We start from the raw sequence: 24188 nt of genomic DNA, 5'->3' as shown, positions 1-24188 counted from the left end.
CCGGGTGGACTACAGTCCATAGGGTCGCAAAGAATCTGACACAACTGAGTCTAGCACTTTCAGACAAGAACTTCTAGGGACGCTAGACCCCACCCTCACGAACTTGACTCCAAGGAACCCTGGGGACCTGGGGACCATCTACAGTATCTGAAATAAGATCGTGGTCAGGTGGGGGAGAAAGTTTTGTCTGGCCAGTGGGGAACCCGCGTCTGGTGTGGAACCAGGGAAGAGGCAGGGGTCAGGAGAGCTGGAGGCTAGGCTCGGGGCTCTATTTGCTTTAGGACCTTGGGCCATCGAGGGTCACGGTTCCCCACCTTCTAAGGTGGGTGGAGCGCCCTTTCGGATAGACATTCCTTGGAGTCTCTGGGGAAGCAGGCTCCCAGCACCGGCCGGCTTCGGAGGGAGCTGAGGGGAAGGGGAGAGGTTTGAGACGGTTAACGGGATGGACGGTTCCCAGGGCCAGCCACCGCGGGGTCGGCGGGAAAGGCAGGGAGGAGGGGAGGGCGGGGCCGGCCCCCCTGCGCCCGCCCCGAGCCTCGGCGCGCCCCTGCCCGCCCAGCCCGGCCCGGCCCAGCCCGGCTCTGCCCAGCCCAGCCCAGCCCGGCGGGCGGGTCACACGCGCCGCCGGCCGGCCGCCTCCGCACCCCGCGCTGCTGAGCGCCCGGCGCCCCTGCCCCGCGCCGCCGTCCGCGCCCGCCGCCCGCCCGGCGCTCCCGGCGCCCGTGACCCTGCCCGGGGCGCGGGGCGGAGCGGGCATGGCCCGCCGGGGGGCCGCCGCGCTGGCGCTGGCCCTCGCGCTCCTGGCGGTGGCCCCGGCCGGGGTCGGGGCCCAGGGCGCAGCCGTCGAGGACCCCGACGACGACGTGCAGGAGACTTGGAGCCTGGAGCCTTCGTACGCGCGCCCGGAGCCCCAGCCCGAGCCCTTCTCGCCTCCGCCGCCCGCGGGGCCCTGGGCGGGGGAGCGGGGGCCGCGCCCACCCCAGCCCAGGCCGCCCAAGAAGGCGACGGCTAAGCCCAAGAAAGCTCCCAAGAGGGAGAAGTTGGCTCCGCAGACGCCTCCTCCAGGTAAGTTAAGTCGCGGCGCTGGGCGGCCCGAGGGGGCGCCCGTGGCCGTGTGCCTGACCCAGCGGTGGCCTGCCGGGTCTGGGGCGACAGCTGGCTTCCCGCTGCGTGTGTCTGGGGTGAGAGAGCCCCGCGAACTACCCCCATCGCGGCCCCCACCTCCTTAGGCACTGACCGCGCCGCCCGAGGCCCCTGCTAGCGCCCCAGATCTTAAACCTGACCAGCTGCCCTTCTCAGCTGCCTGGGGAACGGGTCCCTCAGCGCCAAGTTTGAGATTTACTGGGCAAAAGATCTTACTGCCTACTTCTCCAGTCTTCTCCCAGGGCGTTTTCTTGAGAGTGAATTTCCAATTTGGTGATGCGACCAGTGGGGGTCTGTTTTGGCATAGTGGCCTTCTGGGGAGAACTCAGCTGGCCGGCCCTTCCCCAGCCAAAGTTCCCCGGCAAGCTCCCCCCTTCCTATTTTCTGTGGATCCCTTGAATCCTCTGCCCAGGAAGGGGTTAGGATGGCAGTGCTTCTGCTGGGGAGCCTTGGGCTGCAGCCCCAGGAGGGCCCCTCAGACCCACCCACCCCTCCCATCCTTCTCAAATGCATCCCCATGTTCTGCCTGCCGAGCCTTGGGGAAATAGCTTCCATTCAGTTTCTTACACTCTTTGTGAATAGAGGACTTTCTCTTAATTGTCACAAATGTCCTGGGCTCAAATTGCAAAGGGCTGCGGTCCTAATATTTCAGAATTGAGGAGTGAGAGCAGGACTGTGGCCAAGTTCCCCGGCCCTGGAACAGCCTTTCTTGAAAGGAGATTCGTGCCCGTGGTGGCACTATTACACGGCTCCTGGCACGAAAGGCATCACCTTTGTTTGGTTAAACTGTTCACCGAGGATAGCAGCAAGGCCATGGGGCAGGAGCCGAGATGGGGGTCCAGAACTCCTGAATCGTGGGGTCGCATCGCAGCAGCAACTGTGCACTTACCTGAAGCGGCAGGGGTCCCGCCGTATTCGAGTTTGTGTGCTGTGTGTGCAATCACTCAGTCGTGTCCGACTCTTTGCGATCCATGGACTGTAACCCACCAGGCTCCTCTGCCCAGGGGCTTTTCCAGTCAAGAATACTGGAGTGGGTTGCCATTTCCTTCTCCAGGGATTTGAGTTTGTGGGTGATTGTAAACCTGCAGGCCCTTCTCTGAGTTGTGTCACCCTGCACAGAGCCAGCATTCCCCATATTTTCTGGAGAATTATGCCTATTAAGATCTGTAAAAACCACACTGGTTTAATAATAGGAATCGAAGTGGGAAAAGGCACTCATATTTGTAGACCATTCGCTGTGACTCTGCTAGGAGTTTTTTGGGCAGCCATCTCATTTATTTATTTTACGGGCTCCTAGGGGTGGATATTCTTGTTACTTTGCAGATGAGGAAACTGAGGCTCTGACCATGTCAGCAGTCTATTCAGGGTCACTCGCAAGGCGGCGTGGCAGCTTTTAGGCCCTTCTCCTGTACTTTTAACTCAAGGCCTTTTTTGTTTGGTCATGTGAATCAAGCTGGCATGTGTTTTTGTTTTTTAGCATCTGCCACGTGGTTAATGCAGCGCTGGGCATGGTGGGTCGAGTTGAGTGGGAGACAAATCTGTTAGGCTCTGGTATGTACTGGGGGGTGGCCGGTCGGACATGGGGGAAGCCCCAGGCTTGACTGAGAATCCAAGGACTGCACTGAATCCCAGTTCTGGGGCTCAGTACTCAGCTTCTTGACCCCAGCATCTTCATCCGCACATGACGGCTGCCTCGCTTTACTCTGTCACTTGTTCTGGGAGCTTTTCAAGAAAAGCTTGTAGAGTGTCAGCTCATAGTTGTGCTGGTCCCTTCTGAGCTGTTCGCTATTCTGCAGGTCGTTACCAGGATGCTCAGCATCAGGTACTGGGTGAGGTCCTGGGGGAGGGGATCAAAAAGGCCCCTCCCCCTCTCCTGGAACACACTGGAATCGGATGCTCAGAGGGTATTTGCAGGTGTGTTGAGAGCGGTGGCGTTGATTCCCCAAACTGAACACAGGTCCCTGGAAGCTCCAGAGACTCAGCCTCCAGGCCTGCTACCATTTCAGGGTGTGTTTCTAATAAACAGTTCGGGGCTTTTTAGACTCCGCCCCCCCCAACTCTGACAAGCAAAGTGTGACTTTGATCCAATACTTTTAGCTCTGATTCTCCCCATCCTCATCTTTTTGGCCCTTGACCAGGGGAACCCTCTACCCTGAACCTGAAGTCAGAGAGGTCAGAGTTTGGTTAAGAATAACTTTGCTTAGGGCGGTTAGTGATAGTTTTGTGCAGTGAAATTACAGTAAGAGAAAATGATTTTGCCTCCCTTAAGGGGTGGCTTGATACAGGTACTGCTCCTTTCCTGGTGGCTCAGTGGCAGAAAATACACCTGCCAGTGCAGGAGGCATGGGTCTGATCCCTGGGCTGGAAAGATCCCCTGAGGAAGGAAATGGCAACCCACTCCAGTATACTTGCCTGGAAAATCGCACGGACGGAGGAGTCTGGTGGGCTACAGTCCATGGGGTCGCAAAGAGTTGGACACGACTGAGCAACTAAACAACAGCAAGCATGATGTAATAGAAGCACTCATCTCTGTGTTGGGCCGTTTCATAAGCAGATTGCAGTAGTATCTTAGGACGGCGTTTATCATGTTCTTAGGGGCCACAGTGGGAATGTTTATTGTGAGCTTTTGGACTGGGTGGGCGGTGTACTGTCTAGCCACTGAGGCGGGAGTGAGGGGTTAGGTTTAGAGAAGAAGAGCATATGTGACTGCTCATTGAGGGTTTTCTCATGTGCTTTGTCTTCCCAGATGAGAAAATATTTCCCACATAGTTTGTATCGTACACAGAGGCTGGGCTCAAGAGAGGATGGGAGGCAGATGCTGTGTCTCTGGGTCTAGGGGAGCCTTGTCTGAATCCCACAGGAAGCTTTACTTAAGGGGCCAAGGGCACTGGGGATTCGATCTTGGTGTGAGTTTGGCTTTGACTCTTAGCTGTTTTTTCATGCCACCAATGTGCAATGGCTTTCACGGGCCGACATTCTCCTGGAAGTGGCTTGGCTAGCTGAATCCTTTGGTTAATTGAGAGTACTGCATTTTTCCATGAGTGACTGATGGATTCTGGAGTAGAGCCCTTATATACGGAATAGAGTGGAATCTTAAAATTTTTTAAAGTTTTTATTTGGAAATAAGTATAGACAAGAAGGAAATTGTAAAAGTAGTGCAGAGAGATCCTGTGTACCCTTCTCCCAACTTCTCCCAATGATAGCATCTTTTAGAACTATAGTACAAGATTTCTCTACCTTGGGAGTATTGACATTTTGAGGTGGACGTATGTGTGTGTGTGTGTTTATTCATGGGGAAGGCTGTCTTGTGCATGGTAGGATGTTTAGCAACATGCCTGACCTTGACCCTCAAGATGCTAATAGCACCTTCTTCCGAGTTGTGACAACCAAAAATATCTCTAGACATTGTCACATGTCACCAGTGTGCTAAGAATGGCTGCTATATACAGTATCAAAACAGGAAAATGACATTGGTACAATACTTTTAACTTTCAGATGATGTGCTAAGTTGCTTCAGTCGTGTCCAACTCTGTGTGACCCTAAGGACTGCAGCCTGCTAGGCTCCTTGGTCCATGCCTTGGTCTCTAGGCAAGAGTACTGGAGTGGATTGCCATTTCCTTCTCCAGGGGACCTTTCCCACCCAGGGATTGAACCTGTGTCTCTTACGTCTAACTTGCATTGGCAGGCAGGTTCTTTACCACTAACATCACCTGACATTCCCCAGTTTTCATGTGCACTCGTGTGTGTGTGTGTGTGTAGTTCTGCATTGCCTCACATCTATGGGTTCACGGAACCACCACCCCCATGAGGATACAGGACTGTGGAATCCTTGTCTGTGATTGAGCAGGACTCAATCTGAGGCCCTCTTTGTGAACATCAGCAAATCCCAGAATTTTAAATCTTCAAGGAACCTAAGTGTTCATTGAATGCAAATTCTTATTCATAGCAAGATTTTGCCAGCAGGCTGCTGCTGCTGCTGCTGCTAAGTCGCTTCAGTTGTGTCCGACTCTGTGCGACCCCATAGGTGGCAGCTCACCAGGCTCTGCCGTCCCTGGGATTCTCCAGGCAAGAACACTGGAGTGGGTTGCCATTTCCTTCTCCAATGCACGAAAGTGAAAAGTGAAAGTGAAGGCGCTCAATCATGTCCAACTCTTAGTGACCCCATGGACTGCAGCCTACCAGGCTCCTCCGTCCATCAGATTTTCCAGGCAAGAGTACTGGAGTGGGTTGCCATTGCAACCAAGCAGGCTGCTTGGTGTTAAAAAATGGTTGAAGAAGACTATTTAGGTGATACTAACTTGAGCACTTCATGAAGTGGGCAGGCAGTCTCCTTGTGGGGAATGGCAAAGTGGGGCAGAAGGCAGGAAGTTTTTATAGAACAAAGAGAAAGGAGAAGAAAATAGAAAATATCTGGTTGGCTGGGGTGAGAAGACCCAGAGTTGACCTGGCATTTGGGAATTAACTGAATACTTCTGGTCAGGAGAAGATTGTTAGTGCCAAGAAGTTTATGTAAGTTTAAATTTGGTAATGTGGCACCGCGGGCAAAAGCAGCTCCATCTTGGGCTTGGAAATTTACTTCTACATTGGTCTAGGCAACCATGTTTCCACTGATGGGTGCTCACCACCTTGAAAGGCTGCTTGTTCATTGGATAAATAGTGCTGATTGCTAGAATGTTCTTCCTCACAAGGAAGAGCTGCTTTTCTCTAATTCCATTTATTCAACTGTCCCTCGCCAAATTCAATATTTTCTAGATCCCTGCAGTTGGAGGTCCAAAGAATGAGTCTCTGGGCCCCGTTTTCATCCTCCCAGGGTGAAGAGTGAGATGAGGGAGCACAGTCCGGGCATACGAGTGGAGGTGGGGTGTACTTTCCATGTCATCTCCCAGTTGATGGCTTTGGTTTGGAACCATACTCCTCTCAGAGAAGTAAACCGTAGTCACATAACTGACTCGCCGTGCTCCCTGCCCAAAGAGGCAGTGAAAAACAAGCGAGTTCATGAACAAGACTCAGTAGGGGATTTGAAGATGTTTTGTTCTCCCCCTCCCATTGGGCTGGGAGTAGCCTTGCACGTTTGGGTTCCTCCGTGTTGGCTGCTTCCCTCAAGGGCTGGGGAGCACACGTCTGTTGGATCCACGCTCGCCTGCATCACACCCACGGTTCTGGCCCTCTGTCTTGAGCCCGTGGAATTCGCAGAGTGGGCAGAGAGCCACGTTTGTTTGTGTGTCTGTGCCCAGAATTGGCGAGTTTGTACTTTGTCCTGTGTTCTACTCCGGCCTGGGAAGGGGAGGGGCTGGCAGTAATCAGAGAGTTGTTGTGTGAGCATATCTGGTTGTAAACAAAGTCCTTTCTGTTACGCACTGCCAGCTAGTTGCTGGAAAGAGCTTCACGTTTAAGCTTTTGCTTCAGCACCCTTCGGGGCTTCTTGCATGCTTCGCCCTTCGGTTGGAAATGTCTTCTCTTGGGCCAAGCTGGTGTGTGAGGATTAGGAGCGTGTGTTTGTAAATGTTTCCCTGCATATTTTAAAAGCAATCACAAGGCCATCAACACACCTAAACAAATAATAAGAAATCTTTGCATCATGGAATTATATTCTCTCTGGAAGGGTTAAATCCAATTATTATTATTATTTTTTTTTGGTCCAAATCAACTTCCTAGAGAATTCCAAGGGAAAGGACTTTTTATAGAAAAGGTCTTCTCATGTACATCAGCAAGCAGCTTTCCTAAGACACCACCTCTGTTTCCAACATGCTTTCCAAAGTCAGCTCTTCATGCTGGCAGATCTCCCCACCGTGCCTGTGGTTCTAAAAGCCCAGGCTTGTGTGTGGGTGATGAAGGGGCAGACACCTGCGTGTTTGGAGAAGCTGGGTTGGAGGCCTGGCTTCTGAAGATAGCCGTCGTGTTTCCTGTGTGCCCTGAGCATCCCTGACTGCCGGGTCTCACGGAGGACAGTGCCTTAGATCTCATGGCAACAGCAGCCTGGGCCCTGGAGTCTGGATTTTTTTTCTTTTTCTTTTTTGGCCTTGCTTCATCGCATGCAGGGTCTTAGCTCCTCAGTCAGGGATGGAACTCTTGCCCGTTGTAGTGGAAGCACAGAGCCTTAACCATTGGACTGCCAGGGAAGTCCCTGGGAACCTGGAATTATGAGGTAGGGGTCTTCTCTGGATGTCCCTGAGGTGGTCAGGGAGCCTGAATTCTCAGGCTTGGCGTCTCCAGCAGCGGCTCTGCCCTCTCTGGCCTTCTGAGGTTCCTCTTGCTTCCCTGGGATCATGAACCCCATAAAATCGGGGTGGCTTGGAATGGCCATGGGAAGGGCTTGTGTCCGTAATTGACTGGCATCCCACTGGCTACTGATCTGGGCATCATAGGAATGTCAGAGCCACACAGGACACCTGCGGATGTTAATTCAAGGCTCTACGTCAGACTTTTATGGAATATTTGGTTCATGAGAGGCACGTGTGAGGGTTTGGCAGAGTTTGTTCAGGATTCAGAGAGATTCAGAATATGGCTGTGCCCCTCGTGGGCATAGGTGACATCGTCACGTCTTGAATCCGTCACTGTGACAGGGGAGTAATAACAAGAAGCAGCTTCCCAAGGTGGTGTGAGGTTAGAAGGTCAAGGCACAGCCTCCCAATCTCTCAAGGGACGGGTGAGAGGCAGCTCTGACCCAGGGTCTCCAGGTCCCCCAGCCACGTTGAGCCCTGATGGCTTCCTGACAGCAGTGCAGCTCAGGTTTTTGGCATCTCCTTCTCCGAGTCTCACTGCCTCCCCTTCTTCATTTGTGCTTCATGAAACTATCACCTCCCCCGGTCACTCCTGCAACACAAGGCCTTGTCCCAGGCTGTTCCAGGCAGAACCCAAATCGAGACTGCTCATACCCGCAGTGCCCCTGGCAGGGCCCGGCACACCCCACCTGCTGCTGTTCTGGGAGTGTCTCTTTAAAGACTGAGGGCTTCTTGGTTGCAAGTCAGGAAGGTAGAGGCTGCTGCTGCTACCTGGAGACTGGGAGGGGCTGTCCCTTCTGCCCCAGGGACCCTGGTGGAGACCAAGTTATCTGAACAGAAGGGTGGCCCACAGGGGCCAGGGGCTGACTTCCCAGGGAAGACACGGCTGAGTGGAGGATGGGGGTATGGGTGGGAAGAAGCGCTTGTGATGGATTAATTGGCTGGTTGGTTGATTGATCGATAGACTTTGGTCCAGTCCTGGTAAAAATAACAAACAAACAAAAAACTTCAGAAATTGCACCCGATGCCTCCATCTCCAACTCAGACCTTTCAGGTTGTTAGTTAACTGAAGCAAGCACATCCTTCCTGCACTCAACCTTTTGGACCCCAGGCTTTTACCTGATCCCTGGGAAACCTGTTCCCACCAGGACCTTGGCTCTCTCAGGTTTGGGATCTGGAAGAGTGCACAGGGCAGTCCCCGCCCCGTGTCATGACCCTTTTCCTGCTAACACACACAGGGAGCTCCAGTTTCGAACTGCTTAGTTTGGGTTTTTCACGTCCTCCTGCAAGATCCTCCTTGGTCCTGTGGTATTTGAGAAAGTGAAATTATTGTCTGTCCCAGTGCCGCCAGGCGGCCTCTCTGGGGAGCTTCGAGAACCCTCAGTGGCTTGGGGCCAGGACCTTCCTCCCCAGGCAGGGTTCTTCCCGAGAGCTGGTGAGGGGCTCAGGGCTCGGGGCTGCATCCTTCAGGAGAGAGAGAGAGTGCTGATGCTCCCGGGCTGGAATTTCCTGGGGAAAATGCAAATATGCATCAAAGAATTTTTTCGATTTCTGGGGCTGCTACTGTAAGCTCCTTGTATACTGAGGCGAGGGGGGTGGGGAATAGTTTCCTATCAACCAAGAAGCTTGATATTTATCACCAGGGACCAGAATAGAATATGCGGTCCCCACTGGCAATTCCGTTTGCTACTTTTAAGGAATTCGGTTTTGTCATGCAGCCCAGATGGAGATGTTGATTTGGCTCCGGCTCCTCCTCAGAGCACTATTTCCACTTCTCTCCTTTCATGTCTACAGACCATATGCTGCCTTTCTTGCTGCAAGAGAAGAGGTTGGGAAGGGCCCAGGCCTGGCACCGGGCTCCCACTCTGCCGCCTCCTGGCTCTCTCGGTGACCTTTGGAGGGTCTCTTCTCCTTTGGGTTTCTGTGTTCCCATCTGTAGGGTAATGGTCACAGCAAGCTTCCTGCCCTCGATGGGTATCTGCCAAGATGAAACGATTCAATCCACGAGAACCTATATGCATGTTCAGTTGCTCAGTTGTGTCCGACTGCTTGGGACCCCATGGACTGTCCATGGGATTATCCTGGCAAGAATACCAGAGTGGGCTGCCCTTTCCTCCTCCAGGGCATCTTCCTGATCCAGGGATCCAACCCACATCTCCTGCGTCAGCAGGCGGATTCTTTACCGCTGAGCCACGGAGGAAGCCCTAATCTATGAGAGGATGCCTTGTAAATTGTGACTCATGGGCCGCGTGTCGGCTGTTACTTGCCCAGCCACTGGGATGGTGCTCTGTGAGCGTGGGACTCGGGGCGCACATGAATAATGAGGAGACGGAGCCTGTCTTGTTCGCTGGTGGCCGCCGGTCAGGCGCGGCCCTCAGCGCTTGGATATACGTTGTCTGTGTGCGCCCCACGACTTGCAGCGAGGCGGGTACCATGTCTCCTTATTTCACTGATGAGGGGATGGAGCACAGCAGGGGAGAGGTGGGTTCCCCGAGGACACACGTGGTCGGTGCAGTGGCAGAGCCTGGCTGCCCACGGCTGGAACCACATCTGCAGGTAACTGTCCCAGAAGTAGGTCTTCCTAGAGAAGGTGGCAGGGGCCCTGCCTGTTTCTGCCTCTTTGCCACTCCCTGTGGGGACTCTGTTTCCCACATGTTGATCTCAGGGGTGACAGGACATCTGCCCCACATCTGGGCCGTTCTTGGCTTCCCAGAGCTGAGCGCAGGGCGTGGGTCCAGCCCAGGGGAGTGAGGCTGAGTGTGTCTGCAGGACCGCGTTCTCCGACTCCGTCTCCCGTGTTGCCCGCGGTGGCCCCAGAGAGGTTGACTTGGCAGAGGAAGGGCCTGGGATGAATGTCCGGCTTCTGGGAAGTGTTGGATGGAATGTTGTTCCCCAGAACTTTGGCTGTTTCCTCTTACATTGTGTAAAACTCCGCCCCCGCCCCACCACCATCTTATCTTTCTGCCAAATCAGACTCTTCCTTCTCAAAAGTTATGGCGCCCAATTTTCCAAACAATCAAGATTTTTACCGACTCACCATCAGGCTCTTTCAGAAGAAATCGTCTTTGGAAATCACTGGCCGTGACATCCCTCCCCACGAGAATGGGACCGGCGCCAAGTGACATCAGGCTGATGTCATCAACTGCACTCGGGTTGGCAGCCTTCCTCCTCTGGCCTTTCTGAATGTTTTGGTTTTTTGATTTCCTTGACCCAAGGAGGACTTTTAATTTTGTGATATATATTTTTTTAGCTTATATTACAAATGAAAGATACACCCAGCAGGTATCACCCAAGAATATGATGGAGAGAGAATTGCCCTTGGCCAGGCACGATGCACCCTTGATTTATTTGATGATGTTTTCTTGATAAATCTCTCTTTTTTTTTTTTTTTTTTTTGATGACTCTAGAATTTAATCTGAAATGACTTCATTAATTGGCACAATCCACTTGATGTTTTTGGTATTTCAGCTTGTTTCTTACCAGTCCAAACTAAGTATCTTTCTCCGTAGACCTTCCCCTCCCCTTATTTTTGCCTCGTTGGTCATTCACTGACTCATAATCATTCACGATCATTTGTTCATCACAGGCTTAACCAGACCCTGGAGGGAGAGCATAAGCAAAATCAGACACAGCTCCTGCCCCCATGCACAGAACAACATGTTGTATGTGTGTGATGATGTTATCCCAGACTGGGGAGCAGAGCTGTGGTGGGGGCAGCTGACACCCCACCAGGTCCTCTTTCCCACCCAGGCATGCCCCTCCCACAGCTGCTGGGGCTTGGCTGTGATGACGCACAGCTGCTCCCTTCTCTGGAGCTTGACCCTTGGAAAGTGACATCTCCCACCCCCAGTAGATCAGTCTATAGCCAGAGACCAACCAGCGTAGGAAAGGCGGCCCCTTGTCTCACGGTGGGGCCAACACTATGTGCGGTGTCAGCTCCAGAGCTCCCCGTGGTGTCAGGCTGAGTCAGATTCTTGCTGGGAACCCAGCCTAGCTTAGTTCCTTCCTCTGCCTCATCTTGCTTCCTCCCACGTTTTCTCCTTAGACCCCTCCCTCAGTACATTACATGCACGGAACCCCTGCCTCAGGCTCCGCGTGGAAGCAACTTGACCAGAGACAGGTGCTATCAGAGCCCATCAAAGGAGGCAGTGACGTCGGTGGGCAGTTCAGGAAAGCCATCTCAAGGAGGGCGTGGTTGAGCTGGGATCTGCAAGATCAGAGGAGGCGAAATAGATGGAGAGTGAATGGAAGGATGCTGCAGGAGGAGAAACAACACGTACTGAGTTCTGGTGGACAGAAAATATGATCTGAAGCTGGTGTCTGTGAGCGGAGAGAGGGCCCCTCCAGGCACTCAACTGGGGCCTTGGAAACAATTAGGTGGGAGGAGCCCAGCATGGTAGGAAATCTAGCTCCAGGCTCAGAGGCCTGGAGTTCCAGCCCTGTTTTATCCATTTTATCAGTTAAATGTAGTGTCACTCTTGGAGTGCCAGGGAGGGTCAAAAGTACCCCCACGGGACGTTTTGCAGGCTCCAAATAGCAGCCACCTGCAGATGTGCATTGTTTCTTACCGTGTTTATTTCTTTTAACACACTTCCTTTCCTGTACCCACCAGCCTCTCAGAGTTCAAGGTGCCATCACTAGGGTCTGGGGAGGCAGAGGGTGGAGATGGTTGCTTTGCAGGAGAAGATGGTTGAATCTCACCATCCTGGGATGACTCTGACATATGGGGAAGTAAAGGCATCTCTCTTGGTCTCTCTCTCTCTCTTTTTTTTAAGGTAAAAATATCAGAAGAAAAGGCGTGAGGACCAAGAGCTCTGAGAAGGCTGCCAGTGATGATCACGGCGTCCCCCTGGCCCGTGACGCTGTCCGAGAGGGTGAGTGAGGTCCTCGATGTGCCTGCTGCCCCAGCTCAGTCTCCGGTCCTGGGGGGACATGGGCCCGGACACAGAAGCCGAGTTCTGAGTTGGGGGCGGGGGTGGGCCGGGGGTCCTCTGCCTCTTCTGAACCACCTATGGGTGAGGAATGGAGACATGCCTATCACTTCTCTTCTGCACGCACAGTAACTACACAGTCATTGAGTAACTCAAACTCATTAGCTTGACTAAGGCCATTTCTGAGTGTCCTGGAGCTCTCGGTTCCCTTCCCTGCCCTTCCCTCACGCCCTCCTCCTTGAAGACAACCTCATTTCCTTTCCTGCGGGGCCTCATAGCTGCCCACAGCCTTGTGTGCACATTTCTTCTCGCCCAACAAAACCTAGAGTCTCCAGGTTCAGAGGTCAAGTCTTTGACTCCCAAAGCACGTGATGCTAGGCCTGGTGTTTTACAGTCATGTAAAAATATTAGTCCTTCGTTTGCTTACGTTGGGATAGTCAAAGCCGTTAGTTCTAGACTCACGGACAAGCTCTGGCTCACTACTTACAGCTAATATTATTATTATTAGCTGTTACTATTACCATTTTTGTATCTGTTGCTCTAAATTGTGGTACCTCCGAAGACGTTTCTGCTGACATTAGTAATACTGAACATGTATTAAGCACTTGAGTGCTCAGTAATTGCTGTGCACTGGGCCTCTTACTTCACACCTCCTGATGTCCCTCTGAGTATTGTGGATAGTATTATTATCATTATTATTACCATCATCATATCAAAGATGAGGAAAATGAGACTCAGTAGTATGGGTCATTTGCCTACTGTTATGCGGCCTTCAGTTTGTAAAACAAGGATTTGAACTCCAGATTTTCTGATTCTAGGTGTTCTGCTTAGCAGCACAGCTGCTTGCCATATATAGAGCATTTCACAAATTTACATTTATAGAGGCAGGATCCGATTTCAGCTGCCATGTGAGCCCATAAACCATGTAACAGAGTTGATTGTCACAAAGGGAATTGTATGTTCCCTTAGGCACATTGTGATGATCTGGGGTTGGGTTTCCAACCAAGAATGTGCCATCAAAGATATTATAGATAGGACTAACAGCACATCCTAAAATAAAAACAGAAGTTCCGCAGCAGTGAACTTCTGCAACCACTTAATATATGGGAATTCTATTATGTCGTAAAGTGGGCGGTCGAGTCCTGGGCTCATTGCCCTTGGGAGGACCCAGCATATCCGGAGGGTGTGTGGAGGACCCAGGGGTGCTGGGGCTGTGTTTCTGTGGGTTTGCCCTGAGAGTGGAGTCCTTTGGGGTTTCCACTCAGTGGGTGGTAATGAGACTTCCACGTTGGGTGGGCCTCGGTATGACTTTTTGTCCCTTGGCCCCAACAGGCTGATAAAACACCAGCTGTTTCTCCAGACTACAAGCCACAGGGCTAGAGGGGCTTCTGGTCTGGCCTTCCCTCTCTAGGTCTGTTGCTGTCAGATCTGGGACCAGAGAGTTCTTTCTTATCTTGTTCATTCTTTGATGCTTTCAAAAGTATTTTAAAAAATATTTTTCCAGATTTCTTTTTTAGTAGCTTTAGCACAAGGGCTGGTTTGAATTATCTTATTTCTTCATTACCAGGGTTGGAAGTTGTTATAATTTCAAAAGGCATTTTCACAAAGATTTTTCTTTTTCAATGTATTGAATCGAAGTATAACTGATTTGCAAGTTGTTTTGGTTTATCATGTACAACAAAGTGATTTATACATACATACACATACATATGTATATATTCTTTTTCATATTCTTTTCCATTATGATTTATTATATAATGCTGAATATAGTTCCGTATGCTATACAGTAAGACCATGTGTTTAGAAAGATCACTCAGAATTTTAAAAAAATCTTGCTTTGTTGTTTTATCACAAAGACTTTTCAAGGCTCATTTCTGGACACAAATACATGTACACACACGCACACACACACACAAACACACACACACTGAAGTCTGAACTTGTCCCCTGTTTTGCCACACGCCCATTCCCTGTCTCCCACTCTGGACCACTGAGGATTGTTCCCCTGACCTTGACCTCAGAGCCCTGTCTGAACAGTTGGGACCCCGTTCTCAAAGGCAGCCTTTCTGGCTTTGATTCACTGAGTGTCCTAGAAGTGATTTTGGCCTGTGGACTTTATTCATAATGTTCTTCTATTAAAATGAAATTGAGAAATTGAGGAAAACCCTGGAGGAAAGAGAAGCAGCAGGGGCCCTGATGTGCAGATACAGGAGGGAGAAGGATGGTGATGAGGGGAGGTCGTGTGCAGGAGGCAGGTGGCACAGCCATTGGGGAACATGGGTCTGGACCAGGAGGGGTCACCTTGAGGTAAGCTGGGAAGAACAGGGCCTCAGATGGGCATCTGGGCAGGCTCAGGACCCCTCGTCCATCATTTTCTCAGCATCTCCTCTGGTCGTGCTGGGGCCTTGCTGGAGATTTTGCAGAATGACGGGGTGGGGAGGATGGTTGTCATCTACATCATGTCCAAGTTGGCAGGTGGAACAGATGGCATTTGCTTCATTTTCGGGGTGGTGGGTAGAGCAGATATTAAGCACACTGAGCTATGTGAGTGGATGGCATCAAAGGGCTCGAGTCAGATGTGGATTTGAAACCACAAAACCCAGATCGGAACTTGAACCCACTGTCTTTCAGGTCCTGTCTCAGGGCTTAATGAAGCTCAGGTTCTTTACGTCTCATCACAGAAAGAGTTCAGTGAGATTTTTTTAGAGAGATACACATTTCAGAGACAGAATGTGGTCTCTCTCAAAAAGTGAGAGGGGCTTTGGGAGGAACACACTGCACAGACAGAGTAGAAGGCGAGAAGCCCCCAAATATGGGGTGGGTAGTTTTTCTGGCCTGGGTAATTTCATAAGCTAATGAGTAGGAGCATTATTCCAACTGTCTTGGAGAAGGGGCGGAGATTTCCAGGAATTGGGCCAGCCCCCACTTTGGAGGTTTATGGCTCCTGGGGTGTGTCATTTAGCACCTAATATATTACAGGGACAGGCTTTCCTGGTGGCTCAGTGGGAAAGAATCTGCCTGCAAATGTTGGAGACGTGGGTTTGATCCCTGGGTCAGGAAGATCTCCTGGAGGAGGGAAAGGCTACCACTCCAGTATTCTTGCCTGGAGAGTTCCATGTACAGAGGAGCCTGGTGGACTACAGTCCGTGGGGTCTCAAAGAGTCAGACATAACTTAGCAACTAAACAACAACAACAACAAATTACGGGGAGCGGATGATGAGTTTCAAGGTCCTCTGGAAGTTGACTCTTCTGCCATCTTGTACCTAGTTGGTTCTAACCAGTTTTTGTTGGAGAGTCCCTTCTTCTGCAAGGAGGTCAAATCAGTCAATCCTAAAGGAAGTCAATCATGAATATTCATTGGAAAAATTGATGCTGAAGCTGAAGCTCCAGTACTTTGGCCACCTGATGGGAAGAGCCGACTTATTGGAAAATATCCTGGTGCTGGGAAAGATTGAAGGCAAAAGGAGAAGAGGGCAGCAGAGGATGAGATGGTTAGGTAGCATCACCAACTCAGTGGACATGAATTTGATCAAAATCTGGGGGACAGTGGAGGACAAAAGAGCCTGGTGTGCTGCAGTTCATAGGGTCACAAAGAGTTGGGCATGACTTAGCGACGGAACGACGACAATGGCTATGTCATTCTTTTAAAGTTTGTGCCCTGCTCCCTTCCCTCCTGTTTCAGACTCACCCTGAGAGAGTCCTAGTTTTAAGGGAGAGATGATGTACATGGCTATCACGATGACTAAGGATTAGTGTCATCTGTGGCAAGTCTCCAAAATACGTCTTGGATATTGTTCTTTAGTAGCATTTGCAGTGGTTGAATTACTGGTGTATTCTTCACATCTCAATCAATCTACAGCCTTTGCTGTATGACTTTTCCATTTCCTTTGTACAAGTTGAAAGCCCGTTGATTGTGGGCTGTCCATGTTCTTTGTGGAGGCGAATAGAATAAGGTGGACTGAAAAAGTGCAGTTCTGGGCTGAGTGCTTAAGAGACTTTGCTCATTTTCATTTTCTCCTTATTCCCTGCCATCTCCATGAGAAGAATACACACATCTAGCCCACTGGTCCAAGCAGCCTAGGAGATGAGTGAAGCAGATACGGGCCCAGTCTGCAGCCTGGAGCTACCAGCTGAGCCCAGCTGATCTGAAGACAGCTAAGAAATAAGTGCTTCCTGTGTGCCACTGGGAGTTTGTGGTTTGTTACACAGCAGTAGCTGACAGATACAGTAAAGAAGATCCTCATTATTTAAAAAGTGTTCTATTGAACATAATTTATTTGAACTCTAGGTGATGGACATTTAGATTGCTTTCAGTATTTTGCTACTGAAGGAGGAGTATTGCAGTGAACTTACCATGCATTGGTTGCAGAATAGCTCCTTGCCTGCCATTCAGAGCCCACCATGATTTGACCTATTTCTGGCCTCTGTCTCTCTTTTTTTCACCCAGATAAGAGCTTGTTTCTCAGACATGTCCTGTGCTGAAAGCTTGCTCATGTGTTTCTTTCCTCCAAAAGGAATTGAGCAAGCATCTCAGTTAGTGATGGAGAAGCAGCTTTGGGGTCAGGCTCTACCCTCACTGGCTGTGAGGCTCTGGGCTAGTTACTAAATCTCTATGACCCAGTTTCCTCCTCTGTAAAGAGGGGATAATATCTCCTTTATAGCGTTTTTGTGGAGATGAAATAACGTGTGCAGAGTGGAGCATACACAGTAAGCTCTCAGCAAACATTAGCTGTGATTTTTATTTGCTGTCTTGGGATTTTTTTCATGCCTTAGTTATAGGAGTTGGCAGATATTTTTAAAGGATCATAAATATTACACACTTTATTGGCCAGCAAGCAAAGTCCAGGCTATTATGTTGGTATTTAAATAACCATTAAAAAATATAAAAACCATTCTTATCTCGTGGGCCATGCAGACGCAGATGGTGACTGGATTTGGCCCTGATGAGGACTGTAGCTTGCTGGATTCTGCCTCAGAACTTGTTGTTGTTGTTCAGTGGCTCAGTCATGTGTCACTCTTTGGGACCCCATGGACTGCAGCGCTCCAGGCTCCTCTGTCCTCCACTGTCTCCCAGAGTTTGCTCAAACTCATGTCCACCGAGTCGGTGATGCTGTCCAACCATCTCATCCTCTGCTGCCCCCTTCTCCTTTGGCCTTCAATCTTTTCCAGCATCAGAGTCTTTTCCAGTGAGTTGGCTTTTCGCATCAGGTGGCTAAAGTATTGGAGCTTCAGCAACACTCCTTCCAGTGAATATTCAGGGTTTACTTCCTTTGGGACTGACTGGTTTGACCTCCTTGCAGTCCGAGGGAAGACTTCTTAGAACCTGATAGTTGTGCTAATGCTGCCTCCAGGAAGCCCGTCCTGATCGCCTGCACTTTGCTTTCCTGCATCTCTTCTGCATGGCCCTGGTCTTCTCCTCTGACACCACAGTGACTCCTGGGCCTGACTCTTCTGTCCTGGGAGGCTGTCAGTGCTTGCGAGCAGGATCTGTGTCTGCTTCACCTAAGGCTATGCCCAGTGTAGGAAGAAGCAACTGTTGATCAGGGTACTGTGCTTCGTCGCTCAGTCCTGTCTGACTCTTTGTGACCCCATGGACTGTGGCCCGCCAGGCTCCTCTGTCCATGGGATTCTCCAGGGAAGAATACTGGAGTGGATTGCCATGCCCTCTTCCAGGGGATCTTCCTGACCCAGGAATCGAACCCAGGTCTCCAGCATTGCAGGCAGATTCTTTACCCTCTGAGCCACTAGGGAAGCCCTTTGATCACACCCCGCACTGTGTCACACCTAGTGTTCAGGTGTAGAGAACAGGTGTTCCATGTATGCTGAAGCTGACTGTCCATGGTCCACATCCACAGGACGGGCTTTTCACAGGAAGTGTTCTTTGATCTGTAGGAAAGAAGCCTCATTTCCCACCATGATGGAAGTAAGATGATTTTTCAAAGCAGTACATGTTGTGAATGGAACACCCTCAGCGCTCTGACTTTGGCCTGGGTTGGGTGAGATTTGAGGCCCCTACCAGGTACCAGAAACCCAAATAAGACAGTAGGTATTGCGAGGGGACATCAGAGGGCAGACACACTGAAATCATAATCACAGGAAACTAGTTGATCTGATCACATGGACCACAGCTGAATGTGATCCGCTGGAGAAGGGAATGGCAAACCACTTCAGTATACTTGCCGTGAGAACCCCATGAACAGTATCAAAAGGGCAAAATGATAGGATACTGAATGAGGAATTCCCCAGGTCGGTAGGTGCCCAGTATGCTCCTGGAGATCAGTGGAGAAGTAACTCTAGAAGGAATGAAGGGATGGAGCAAAAGCAAAACCAATACCCAGTTGTGGATGTGACTGGTGATAGAAGCAAGGTCTGGTGCTGTAAAGAGCAATATTGCATAGGAACCTGGAATGTAGGTCCATGAATCCAGGCAAACTGGAGGTGGTCAAACAGGAGATGGCAAGAGTGAACATCGACATTCTAGGATTCAGTGAATTAAAATGGACTGGAATGGGTGAATTTAACTCAGATGACCATTATATCTACTACTGTGGGCAGGAATCCCTTAGAAGAAATGAAGTAGCCATCATGGTCAACAAAAGAGTCCGAAATGCTGTACTTGGATGCAATCTTAAAAACGACAGAATGATTTCTGTTCGTTTCCAAGGCAAACCATTCAATATTATAGTAATCCAGGCCATTGCCCCTACCAGTAATGCTGAAGAAGCCGAAGTTGAACGGTTCTATGAAGACCTACAAGACCTTTTAGAACGAACACCCAAAAAGATGTCCTTTTCATTATAGGGGACTGGAATGCAAAAGTAGGAAGTCAAGAAACACCTGGAGTAACAGGCAAATTTGGCCTTGGAGCATGAAATGAAGCAGGGCAAAGGCTAATAGAGTTTTGTCAAGAGAACGCACTGGTCATAGCAAACACCCTCTTCCAACAACACAAGAGAAGACTCTACACATGGACATCACCAGATGGTCAACACCGAAATCAGTTTGATTATATTCTTTGCAGCCAAAGATGGAGAAGCTGTATACAGTTAGCAAAAACAAGACCAGGAGCTGACTGTGGCTCAGATCATGAACTTCTTATTGCCAAATTCAGACTTAAGTTGAAGAAAGTAGGGAAAACCACTAGACCATTCCGATATGACCTCAATCAAATCCCTTATGATTATACAGTGGAAGTGAGGAATAGATTTAAGGGACTAGATCTGGTAGATAGAGTGCCTGATGAACTCTGGACGGAGGTTCGTGACATTGTACAGGAGACAGGGACCAAGACCATCCCCATGGAAAAGAAATGCAAAAAAGCAAAATGCTGTCTGAGGAGGCCTTACAAATAGCTGTGAAAAGAAAAGAAGTGAAAAGCAAAGGAGAAAAGGTAAGATATAAGCATCTGAATGCAGAGTTCCAAAGAATAGCAAGGAGAGATAAGAAAGCCTTCCTCAGTGATCAATGCAAAGAAATAGAGGAAAATAACAGAATAGGAAAAACAAGAGGTCTCTTCAAGAAATTTAGAGATACCAAGGGAACATTTCATGCAAAGATGGGCTCGATAAAGGACAGAAATGGTATGGACCTAACAGAAGCAGAAGATATTAAGAAGAGGTGGCAAGAATACACAGAAGAACTGTACAAAAAAGACCTTCACAACCAAGATAGTCACGATAACGTGATCACTGACCTAGAGCCAGACATCTTGGAATGTGAAGTCAAGTGGGCCTTAGAAAGCATCACTATGAACAAAGCTAGTGGAGGTGATGGAATTCCAGTTGAGCTATTTCAAATCTTGAAAGATAATGCTGTGAAAGTGCTGCACTCAATATGCCAGCAAATTTGGAAAACTCAGCAGTGGCCACAGGACTGGAAAAGGTCAGTCTTCATTCCAATCCCTAAGAAAGGCAACACCAAAGAATGCTCAAACTACCGCACAATTGCACTCATCTCACATGCTAGTAAAGTCATGCTCAAAATTCTCCCAGCCAGGCTTCAGCAATATGTGAACCGTGAACTCCCAGATGTTCAAGCAGGTTTTAGAAAAGGCAGAGGCACCAGAGATCAAATTGCCAGCATCTGCTGGATCATGGAGAAAGCAAGAGAGTTCCAGAAAAACATCTATTTCTGCTTCATTGACTATGCCAAAGCCTTTGACTGTGTGGATCACAATAAACTCTGGAACATTCTGAAAGAGATGGGAATCCCAGACCACCTGACCTGCCTCTTGAGAAACCTGTATGCAGGTCAGGAAGCAACAGTCAGAACTGTAAATGGAACAACAGACTGGTTCCAAATAGGAAAAGGAGTGCGTCAAGGCTGTATATTGTCACCTTGCTTATTTAACTTATATGCAGAGTACATCATGAGGAACACTGGGCTGGAAGAAGCACAAGCTGGAATCAAGATTGCTGGGAGAAATATCAATAACCTCAGATATGCAGATGACACTACCCTTATGGCAGAAAGCGAAGAGGAACGCAAAAGCCTCTTGTTGAAAGTGAAAGAGGAGAGTGAGAAGGTTGGCTTGAAGCTCAACATTCAGAAAACAAAGATCATGGCATCTGGTCCCATTACTTCATGGGAAATAGATGGAAAAACAGTGGAAAGGCAGTGTCAGACTTTATTTTTTTGGGCTCCAAAATCCCTGCGGATGCTGATTGCAGCCATGAAATTAAAAGACGCTTACTCCTTGGAAGGAAAGTTATGACCAACCTTGATAATATATTGAAAAGCAGAGACATTACTTTGCCAACCAAGGTCCGTCTAGTCAAGGCTATGGTTTTTCCCGTGGTCATGTATGGATATGAGAGTTGGACTGTGAAGAAAGCTGCGCGCCGAAGAATTGATGCTTTTGAACTGTGGTGTTGGAGAAGACTCTTGAGAGTCCCTTGTACCGCCAGGAGATCCAACCAGTCCATTCTAAGGGAGATCAATCCTGGGTGTTCATTGGAAGGACTGATGCTAAAGCTGAAGCTGCAATACTTTGGCCACCTCATGCGACGAGTTGACTCACTGGAAAAGACTCTGATGCTGGGAAAGGTTGGGGGTGGGAGGAGAAGGGGACGACTGAGAGTGAGATGGCTGGATGGCATCACCGACTCTGTGGAAATGAGTTTGAGTGAACTCCGGGAGTTGGTGATGGACAGGGAGGCCTGGCGTGCTGTGATTCATGGGGTCGCGGAGAGTCGGACACGACTGAGCGACTGAACTGAACTGAACTGAACTGAACCAGGTACCATGCTTAGAGATTGTGTGTGTGTATGTGTGTGTGTGTGTGTATGAAACTTGAGGATTTTCTTTGTATCATAGACTCATTGGAAGAGACCCTGATGCTGGGAAAGTTGGAAGGCAGGAGGAGAAGAGGGTGACAAGATGAGATGGTTGGATGGCATCACCAACTCAGTGGACATGAGTTTGAGCAAGCTCCAGGAGATGAAGGACAGGGAAGCCTGGCATTCTGCAGTCCATGGGGTCACAAAGTCGGCCATGACTAAGCAACTGAATAACAAGAACAGATTTAAAGTTGTTTCGTCTTTTGGAGAATTGTTTTTTTCTTCTATTGTGTATTGACTTTGTTTAAATGACTACTTTTTGACTTAAAAAATCTATTTTGTGTGACATTAAGGAAATTTTTTAGCAATTTGAGGCCTTGGATTATCTTTTGAAAGACCTGGAACCATGTAGGAACATAGAATGATCTGTTCCTTGAAAGTATGAAAAGACTAGGCTGTAAATTCATCTGAGCTGGACACTTTCCATAGAGGAAATTCTTTGATAATGCTTCATTTTCTTTCATGGTTCCTGATCTATCGGGTTTTCTATTCTTTTGAGTTTATACTGAAAATTTTATTTTTCAAGATAAAATTTAATATATTAAATTAATATATATTTTGAAATTTGTTCATTTAATTTAGAGCAGTTTTTTCACACTTAGAGAAAAATGAGAGGGAAGAATTCCCATGTACCTCCCTCCAGCTCTGGCTTCCATTATTAGTAACACCTTGCATTCATGTGGTACATTTGTTAAAACTGAGTAGAGTCTGGCACTAGTGGTAAAGAACCTGCCTGCCAGTGCAGGAGACATAAGAGACATGGGTTTGATCCCTTTGTCGGGAAGATCCCCTGGAAGAGGGCATGGCAGCCCACTCCAGTATTCTTGCCTGGAGAATCCCATGGACAGAGGAGCCTGGTGGGCCACCATCCATAGGGTCGCGCAGAGTCGGACACGACTGAAGCAACTTAACACACACCCAGCTTCTTATTAGCTAAAGTCTGTAGTTTGCATTAGTGTTTACCCTTCTTGTTAACATTCTATGGGTTTGGAAAAAGGCATAATGACTAGTAACTGCCATGTATAACAGCAAATAGTTTCACTGCCCTGGAAGTCTCCTGTGCTCATCCTGTTCATTCTTCCTTCCTCCAGACCTCTGGCAACCAGTGTCTCCAGAGATTTGTCTTTTCCGAAATGTCATGTGGTTGGCCTCACACAGCGTGCACCCTTTAAAGAGTGGTTTCTTTCACTTAGCAGTTTACATTTAAGGTTCGTCCATGTCTTTTCATGGCTTGCTTGAGAGCTCATTTCTTTTGATCGTGGAATAATATTCCATTATATGGCTGCACTACATACATTTGCTTATTCATCTGTTGAAGGACATCCCCGTTGCTTCCAAATTTTGGCAATTAAGAATAGAACTGCTCTGAATATTCATGTGCAGGTTTTTGCGTGAGCATAAATTCTCAGCTCATTTGAGTAAATACCAGGGATGGTGACTGCTGGATCACATGATAAGAGTATGTTTAGTCTTATAATGAGTTTTGTCACTTAAGAAAAAAATTCAGTGTTCCCTCTCTCCCTTGTTTTGTATATTTTCAAGTTTTTTTCTGTCCATTCAGTGTGTACTTTACATTTGTTGCCACATCACCATCACTGGTATAATTTTCCACAGTGGTATTTCTGCTCATACTGCTTTGTGTAGGATATTTCCTACTTTTATTGTGAGATAACACATACTTATGGAAAAAGTCCACTAAATATATGTTCCATTAACAAATATTTATAAAGCCAGTCCCTATGTAACCATCACCTGGCTCCAGAAGCCAAACCATTGTCAATCTCCCTATCCAGCGTTTAACCCTTCAACTGTAGAGGTTACCTCCCTCCCAACTTTGTTAACATCTCCTCAGCTTTCTTCATAGTTTAACCACTTCTATTTGTATTTCTAAATTAGTGTGTTTGACCTGTTTTTGAAATTTATCTCAGTGAAATCATGCCGTGTACATTTCTATCACTGTTACGCTTTTTTGGTTCATTCATTTTTATTCCATCATAGAAATACTCAGCAATTTCTTTATCCATTTTAATGCTGAAGGACATTTGACATGTTTTCAATTTCTTTCTTTTATGAAGAGGGTTGCCAATGAAAACTCTAAACACAAACGCTGGTGCCCATGGGCTTGCGTTTCTCCTGGTGTGTATACAGTTAGCCGTGAAAAGACTGGGTTCGACTTGACTGTTGAACAAATGCTTGGGTGTTTTCCTCCCTGATCTTTCCATCCTAATTTTCCATCAGCAGGGTGTGGGGCCGCCGTGGTTCCACATCCCGAACAACTATTGTGTGATCACACTTTAATATTTTGCCAGTCTGTTGTTGTGTAGTCACTAAGTTGTGTCTGACTCTTCTTTGACCCCAAGGAGCATAGCTTGCCAGGCTCCTCGTTTCTGGGATTCTCCAGGCAAGGATACTGGAGTGGGTTGCCATTTCCTTCTCCAGGGGGTCTTCCCAACCCGGGGGTTGGACTCACATCTCCTACACTGCAGGCAAATTCTTTAACACCGAGCCAGCAGTGAAGCCCAATCTACTGGGTGTATAATGGCAATTCATTGTG

General features: G+C 48.7%; 1 protein-coding gene across 3 annotated transcripts in view; it reads left to right on the top strand.

Moving 5' to 3' along the window:
- Positions 1–740: 740 nt before the first annotated feature.
- Positions 741–24188, top strand: part of CPXM2 (carboxypeptidase X, M14 family member 2) — a 146230-nt gene continuing 122782 nt past the window's right edge. For all 3 annotated transcript variants that reach the window (XM_088842406.1, XM_055424451.2, XM_088842407.1), the window contains exons 1-2: positions 741–1065; positions 12140–12238. In XM_088842406.1, the coding sequence (XP_088698532.1) occupies positions 756–1065; positions 12140–12238 (409 nt within the window). In that variant the 5' untranslated portion in view covers positions 741–755. The remainder of the gene's footprint in view (positions 1066–12139; positions 12239–24188) is intronic.

This window comes from Moschus berezovskii, chromosome 12, assembly GCF_049115385.1.
Source record: "Moschus berezovskii isolate FMDL1 chromosome 12, NW_MosBer_1.0, whole genome shotgun sequence".
NCBI classification, from domain to species: Eukaryota; Metazoa; Chordata; class Mammalia; order Artiodactyla; family Moschidae; genus Moschus; species Moschus berezovskii.
The sequence above is the reverse complement of the archived record's forward strand: the minus strand, read 5'-3'. Positions and strand labels throughout refer to the sequence as shown.